This window comes from Plecotus auritus (genome assembly GCF_963455305.1).
Source record: "Plecotus auritus genome assembly, chromosome: 7".
NCBI lineage: Eukaryota > Metazoa > Chordata > Mammalia > Chiroptera > Vespertilionidae > Plecotus > Plecotus auritus.
In genome coordinates this window covers 94,052,763-94,060,539 of record NC_137774.1, presented here as the reverse complement: position 1 = coordinate 94,060,539, position 7,777 = coordinate 94,052,763, and the positions used below count along the sequence as shown (strand labels likewise).

At 54.2% G+C, this 7,777-nt stretch overlaps 1 protein-coding gene across 1 annotated transcript; it reads right to left on the bottom strand.

Annotated features, from left to right (window-relative positions):
* On the bottom strand, positions 1-6,406 carry GPC2 (glypican 2). Its single transcript, XM_080678974.1, has 10 exons — positions 6,163-6,406; positions 5,339-5,497; positions 4,731-5,053; positions 3,614-3,694; positions 2,732-2,894; positions 2,365-2,495; positions 1,973-2,125; positions 1,732-1,871; positions 1,456-1,631; positions 1-817 (listed from the first exon to the last, which is right to left on the bottom strand). Exons 1-10 carry the CDS (start codon positions 6,326-6,328, stop codon positions 585-587), a joined length of 1,725 nt encoding a protein of 574 aa, XP_080535100.1. The 5' UTR covers positions 6,329-6,406; the 3' UTR covers positions 1-584.
* Between the last annotated feature and the right edge of the window lie 1,371 nt (positions 6,407-7,777).

Sequence of the window (7,777 nt, the reverse complement as noted above, 5' to 3'; positions counted from 1 at the left end):
AATAAATTAGTTGTTTATTTGTAAAATGCAAAACTTGTGAAGGATGTGGATGGCAGAGGTCATGAATTTTTTTTTTGCGTTTTAGTTTAAGAAATAGATACTGAAAAAAACACATAGAACCAAGGACCAGAGATCCTGATATCCTATTCACATACCCAAGTTCCCTGCCCTGCACCCTGTCAGCACCCAGCTTTGTCCATTTCAGAGACCAGGTGAACCCACCACTCCCCACTTCCAACTTCCTTCAAACCCTACCCCCCAAGTGTCACTCTAAAAATCTTCCCTTTCTCCTCCTTTGGGCTGACCACCAGAGCCCAAACTTAGAGGCTCAGTTGGAGAGACCACAAGTCCTTCCTAAATAAATACCCTCAGCCTCCCCACCCCGATACCAAATGAAAAAATAAATATGTGAACACCCACCCAATCCTAATGGGAATCTCCTGGATTTGGGGCCCTAGCCATTCACCCAAAAAGTCCCTTCTCAACCCTCTCTGCAGCCCCCTTCAACTCCTCCCCAGATTCAGATGAGAGGGGAGAAGAGAAAGGGCCACGAACCCCTCTGATGCCAGGGCACCCTTCCCCTGTTATCGAGGTCCAACCAGGGCCAGGGCTGAGAGGAAGAGAATGAGAATGGGTTGGGTGTGAAAACCAACCGATGTTCCCCCAGTCCTGCTCCTGCCCTGGTTTTGGCGGATGATGAAACCTCCTTTGCGGCCAGGAGGACGAGGAGGCCGGGCTGGGGGGCCCACAGCCGCTGCCCCAGCCATCCAGTCATCTGCATAGTGCTGTCCTTCTCCAGAGCCACTGGCATCCTCCTCTGCCGGGAGGGAGAGGATCAGAGATAGACAGGGATGGGTAAAAGGGGCAGTGGGAAACAGAGATAGACACAAAGAGGGAGGAGAGAGAGACAGGTAGATAGATAGGAAGAGGGAGAAAGACAATGACAGCAAGGCAAGGATAGAGAAGTCAGGTAGACATGAGAATGAGGAAAGGCAATGGGAGACAGAAAAAAAAGACAATGAGACAGAAAAGAGAGACAGGCAGATGGGAAGAGAGAAAATTAATGCTCTTGCCTTGCTTCTCTGGCAAACTCTACTTTGGGAAGCCAGCCCAATGGCACCCCAACCCTGCTTGAGGTGGGGAGGGCACCCTCCCCAATCTCCCACAGTCCTCTGCCCACTGTTCTGTAAGAATGTTTTGGAGACTCCTCAACTGGAATGTGAACTCACAGATAGAGACTTTCTCTCATACTGGTCTTCTATCCCTAACCTTTGAGGTAAGGGTTCAATACGTGATTGTAAAATGAATGCGTGAATGAATGAATGATAACAAGATGGGAAGGGGGGGACTCAGAAAGCAGTGGGCAGGTCCAAGGTCCAATCCCAAGCAACCAGAGGAGGGAGACCATCAGGGCCCTCCTCCCCACCTCCCCATCCCCGGGGTATCAGGTCTCACCCCAGTCCTCCAGATCTAGGTCGTGTCCCTGGGCAGCTGCCCTCATCCTCATTGTAGCTGACCGGAGTTGCAGCCGCCGCATCCGAGTCCGGAGGTCGGGGTTTGAGGCTTCCACATCCAGCTCTGGATTGTCGAGCTGCTTGGTCAGGGACCCTCCGACTACTGGCAACAAGTACCTGCGAGCAGAGCAGCCCTAAAGGCTCCTGCCCCAACCCCGGCCCCGGATTTGGGCCTCGCCCGCCCACCAAGCCGCCCACCTGCCCCTCCCCCTCTCACCGGCCCCTCCCGGTTCCCGTCCAGCAGGGCGCCGCTTCCTGCGAGATATCCAATGCCATGCGGGGGTCCCCGCACACCGCCAGAGGCAGCCCGGCCCAGAAGCCCCGGACTCGGTCCAGCCGCTCGCGGAGTTCCCACACCTGGGAGTGCAGGAAGAGCAGGTGGAGCTGCAGCGCGTGCCCACCCACCCACCCACCCCCCACACGCGTTCCCACCAACCCACCCAACACCCCCAACTCACCATCCGGGGCAGGCTGCTGCCCGCAGCTGTCGTGGGCTGCTCCTCCTCCGCCCCTGCTGCCGCGGTCCAGAGCCGGCCCACTTCTTCTATGGGTGCCAGGGCTCGGTGGGCACGGGCCATCGCCTTTGGGGGAACGCCACATTCCTGAAACACCTGTGGCACAGGGATGCCCCGCAGGATGAAACTGACACTGAATCTCCATTCCAACACCTAAATCTCCCCTGACAGCCCTGTTTCCCCAGGTACCCTACAGTGTCTCCCTGACACCCAACACTGTCTCACAATCCCAGGCCTTTGCCTCCATCCTTTTCTCTCCTGTACTAGAGCTGATACCCATACCACTCCTCCCAGCCCCCAAGCTGACACTCCCACGCTCCTGGAGGCTCCTGTACCTGGGTGGACACCCCTATACTGTTTTCCTGCAGGTACATCAAACCTTCTGAGATCTTCACCCCAATGGCCTGAACTGCCAGCTCAAAGGAAAAGGGGCCCTGGATCTTCTCAGCCAGGAACAGGAGACCATCTTGAAGGAGGGGGAGAAAGCCAAGGGTGAAATGGGGGGACAGCATGGAGGTACTCATTAAACTAGGAAGTTCCCACAAATCCTGACCTGGGCAGCAAAGTGTTAGATGGGGAGACTCAAGATCTCTACCATTCCCTCCCCCTCAATGATCCCCCTCAATATGGCTTAAAAATCCCTCCCGTCCAGCCCACTCACCCTTACAGGGACACGCTTCTCAGGCTTTCCTGAGTCCTCACCCAGATAGGCCCCCCAGTCAGGGTCCAGTCCCTGACTGCTGAGACAGCCATGGGCCACGTTGAGGCAGAAGCCCCGGCAAGGCGGCAGCAGGGGGACCCCCCGACAAAAGGGGCAGCCAGTCAGACGCATTACAGCCCGCCTACAGCCTTCAGACATGGGGACCTGGGGGCAGAGAGCTGGGCTATGTTATCCACAAACATTGAGGCTGCCCTCAGCCAAGCTTAGTGCTGCACAGAGAGAAATCAAATACCCCACCCTACCTTCCCATGCCCCATATGGAGAACTGATGTGAATGGCTAGGGTTGGTGACCCCATGTAGCAGCAGGTGAGATCCCCAAAAGACTGTGGAGGGAAGTTCCTCGGGGCCAGCTTGTAGATACTGCTTTTTGGGAAGGATGGACCAGTAGGGTCTGAGAAAAGGTTTAAGGACAAGAGTGGGGAAGGAAGAAACTGAGGATGGAAGAGGTATGGCTAGAGGTCAGGGAGAGAATGGGTGGTAGAAAGAGAGCCTTGAAGGCCAAGTCAGGAATCTGGCCTTCAGTAGCAGGAAAGGAAGAGCCACTGAGGCATCTGGAGGAAACTGGGGGGACCAGTACTCCCATCTCAGAATGTTATGGAGATGAGCAGAACCCCAGAGGCTGACAGGAATATGAGTCATCAAAGGGCAGGAGAGGGTCAGAGGTGAGAGCAGATCATGAATCATGACACCAGGGAGACTTCCCTCCGGCCCATCTCCTTCCTGGTTCACCCTGGGGTTCCAGGGCCTCAAGGCTAACAAGGGAAAGCTCCACATCTCTCCTGCCAGCTGGCATCTGACTCTTCCTCACGGGGCATCTCCTTTTCCCTCCCTGAGCCCCACCCACACTCAAGCACCCTCTAACCTTAAGTGCTTCGCTGACCACATCTCTTCCAGTCTCCAAGCCCTGGATAAAGGCCCGGGCAGCCACCATGGCCCGGGTTATCTGGGGGAGAAGAAAGAAGGTGAGGAAAACCATAGGGTTGTCTTGTCAGTCAAGATCGGGGCCAAGAGACTATACCACCGGGATGAGCAGTGGGGGGTAGGTTTGTGGAGTTAACTTGGGGTGGTTAGGATTATCAGGTGGTACAGGAAGGCAGGTACAAGAGGCTCAAAGGAATTATAGTCTAGAACAGTGGTCGGCAAACTGTGGCTCGCAAACCATATGCGGCTCTTTAGCTCCTTGAATGTGGCTCTTCCACAAAATACCACGGCCTGGGCGAGTCTATTTTGAAGAAGTGGCGTTAGAAGAAGTTTAAGTTAAAAAAATTTGGCTCTCAAAAGAAATTTCAATCGTTGTACTGTTGATATTTGGCTCTGTTGACTAATGAGTTTGCTGACCACTGGAGGATCAAGGTGAGCTGGGCTTGGGAAGAGATGGAGGGATTGTTTTACAGGGCTTGGAGATAATGGGACTGTGCATCAGGACAAACACTGAACTTACAGCCAGAAGACCTGGGTGTGAGACACAGCTCTACCATTTACTGGCTGTGAGACCTTAACTTCTGGGAGGTTCAGTTTCCTCATCTGTAAAACAGGAATACTACCATCTACCTCCCAGAGTTAAAATGGCAATTAAGTGAGATACTATAAAATGAAAATCCTTCTCAAATACTAAGTGCCTGACTCACATTTAGTTGAACCAGAGGAAGTCAAGATATTAGAATGAGGAAAGAGTTGGCAGAAAGGTGGCTGGGGGGCAAGAGTAGGTGAATGGGTCAGGGATGTGTGTGAGACTTTGCACAGGATGGGAGTGGGAGACATCCAATTAAAGGAAATCAAGGAGCACTGGGTCAGGCAGGGGTCACTGGGGCTCTAGATAGTGATCACAAGGTCAGAGATGGCTGACCTGCAGGATGTGGGGATCACCAGGTCAGGGGTGAATGAAGCATGAAGGGGCAGTCATTCAGTTGGAGGTGAATACACAGTTTAGAGGTCACTAGGTCAGAGATGGCTGAAACTCAGGCGTTGAGACCCCTCACCTGCAGGCGGAGGCGTCGGGGTGAGTCCCCGAAAGGCTTCAGAGAGTCATCAGCAGAGGAGGCAAGGCGAGTGAGGCAGAACAGGTATTCAGGGGAGAAGATGTACTGTGGGTGCAGCAGGGGGAACATTCTCTCCAGGACCTGCGTCCAGAAATCCACCAAGGCGTCATCTAACCCCTCACCAGACTTCTCATAGTAGTCCCGCAGCCGAGAGAACAGGCCACTGAATAAGGGGGTATGCTGGGAATATAGGCGGCCATAGGAGCGATGGAAGAGCAGGGCCAGGGAGTGCTCAGCTGATGAGAGCATCTCCCGAAAAACCTCTGTGGCAAATGCAAAGAAAGTGGTGTGAGGTGTGATGAGGCCAGAGAAGGATGAAAAAGTAAAAGAGCAAAGGCAAGAAGAAAGTGGGGAGAAAAAAGACAAGTGAGTTAGAAACTGAGCAACTCTCAGACTTGGGCAGATTGAGAATGGGGTGGGGTTGTGGGGCTAAGACAGGGCAGGGGTGCCTTAGGGATGGAGTAGGAAGTGAGGACAGGATATACTTGCTGGGATCATGAGCATATCCAGGAGGTGTGTGGCCAGTTTTGGGGACCCCAAGTCCTCACCATCAAATGTTCTATGCCGGGAAGCCAATGTGTGAACCAGGAAGGAGCCACTCTCCTCCACCAGGCCTCGGAAAGTAGCCTCAGTGTCCCAGGTCAGCCTCTCCTCTATTTCACTGGAACAGCAAGTATATTCTTGGGGACAGATTCGGAGGTGCTCACCTAGATAGAGGAGACACAAGGAATGGTGGGAAATAAGGAATGGTGGGAAGTGATGTGGTAAAATTCCTTTCTTTTCCTGCCTATCTCTGGGGGCCATCCCTTCTCTTTCACCTGTCTGGTTTCTTTTCTATTGTCTGTACACACATTCCTACTTGACCCTATACCCACCCTATTGTCCCCTCACCCATTCCCAGTCCACTGCCATTGGGCATGGGATCAAATAGTAAGGGGCCAAATTAGTGATCAGAGGGCCCTCAGGCGACCGTCCCCAACTGGCACACCCCAGGCCTCTAAGGACTTACAGGACAGCTTCTATAGGAAGAATGGGGATTGAAGGGGTGGGGTTACTTGGTAAACAAGAAAGTATTATAGAAGTGCTCTTAGAAATAGCGAGGAGAACTAATTGGGCTGTAAAGAAAGCACCAGAGAGATGGGTGCTACTTACTAGAAAGGGATTTGGGGTGGGGGTGGAGTAAAATAGCTACTATGTGAACAGGAGGGTTATTGTGCTGCTGGTAAGGAAGTTCAGGAGGAGAGGCGTTATTACTATGGGATAAAAACATTACAACGGTCACTCTGAAAGGGAAGAGTTATTGTGAGACGGGGAGGACCCACCCCGACCCCTCCCTCCCCCCCAATTCTCTAGTCTTCCTCTTTTTCCTCACCTGAGATCAGGGCGGGAGGGAGTAGGCTTAAGCTATATCCCCGGGCCCCCAGAATTTGCCGGGTCTCAGTGCAACTCCGGATGACCTTTGCCTCGCTCCTGGGTCCAGGACCCGGACCGGGATACAGAGGTAGCAGCAGAAGCAGAAGAGTTCGCAGTGCGGACATAGCTGCTGCGACCCCGGAACACCAGAGTGGGTCCTGCGGAGGAAAGAAGAGCTGCCCGAACTCAGCAAGCCGGTACTCTGCTGCAGGACCGTCCGGCCGGCAAGAGAAAGAGCGCGACCTCGGAAAACTGAACAGCGAGGAGGATAGCTGGATCAGGCAGTATCAACTGAGACAATGGGAGAGGCGAGTCGGAAAGCGGGAGGGGCCCAAGGCGGGGCCTTACCAATAATGGTAAGGAGCCGGCCTCAGAGGCGGGATCAAGGGAGAAATTAAGCCAATGTAGTTGGGGGACCTCGGCAGAGGGGCGGGATTAGGCTGAACTACAAAGGTTGGTGGGGGGCGTGGTCTTTCTAGGGGGCGTGACTATCCGGTTCGAAAGGCGGGGCCAGGGTAGACCCCAGCCTATGGTAGTTGATAACCCAGAATGAAGGGGCTACTACTGGTGTACTGCAAAGCCCGGCCAATGGTGTGTGTGGCGGGTGCGGGTGCGGGTGCGGGTGCGTATGCGTGTGCGTGTGCGTGTGCGTGTGTGTGTGTGTGTGTGTGTGTGTGTGTGGCGGGGGGCGGGAGGAGGCGATAGTGGAAGCAGAGGGGCTGGGGCCAGGGTGGAGCACGGTAGAATTGGGCCGCTGGAGCGTAAGCCCACGTGACTGGGCAGCACGTGGGAGAGCTGGTGGCCGCTCGAGGCTGCCAGAGCGGCGTGACAGGAACGTGGTGAGCACGAGCTCGCACACCCAAGCCTCGCGACAATTACCAGCCCTGGGACTAGCCGTTGGGCTCGCGCCTGCGCACAACGCACCTTGCGCCTTCCCGCGTTTTTCTGGATTCTTCCGCCGCCGCTGGAAGGGAAGCGAAGGGAAGCGGCGGGCGCCTGTGTCGTAGGTTGGGTGATTACAGCGATCTGAGTGATGGACCCCAGGTGGTGACTTTTCCTCAACCCTACTCAGCCAGAAGTCGCTGTACTGAGCTCAGGCAGTGAGGTTCCTCTTTGACCCGAGAATACACCCCCTACCTCCCTGTCCCCTCCCCCCATCCCCACTCCCCGCCTGCCCTCCTGTCCCCTTCCCCCTCCATGCCTTAGTGGCCTCTTCCATTTCCAGTACCTGAAAGACTGATAGTCTCGTGAGCGTTTAGAAGGTTCTTCAGCCCAAAGAAACATCCCAGGGAGGGTCAGAAGTACCATCATATGGGAAAGTAGAGAACGCGAACTTTCCTTTATTCCTTTGGCATTTCTGGCCTATTCTAACGGCGTCATCCTCCCTCCCCCCAATTCGTTAAAAATGTCCCATTCCATTCCGTGTGGAATCAAGTAGTACTAACTTTCTAGAAATGAACGTCTGGGTGCTTTTCGATTTTTGTGTTTTTGTTACGTGTTTGCTCGTTCACTTGCACCAGGCACTTTATGCTTCCAAATCTGGAGTGGGGTCTGCTTTAAGCTGCTCTGGCGTG

What these genes read in the sequence shown, in the direction of transcription:
- GPC2 (XM_080678974.1), bottom strand. Translation starts at nt 6,328, where the DNA reads ATGTCCGCACTGCGAACTCTTCTGCTTCTGCTGCTACCTCTGTATCCC. An exon ending in TGGTCAGCGAAGCACTTAAG is followed by an intron (nt 2,895 to 3,613) that starts GTTAGAGGGTGC and finishes CTCTGCCCCCAG; the next exon opens with GTCCCCATGTCTGAAGGCTG. An exon ending in CCTAGATCTGGAGGACTGGG is followed by an intron (nt 818 to 1,455) that starts GTGAGACCTGAT and finishes CCCTCCCGGCAG; the next exon opens with AGGAGGATGCCAGTGGCTCT.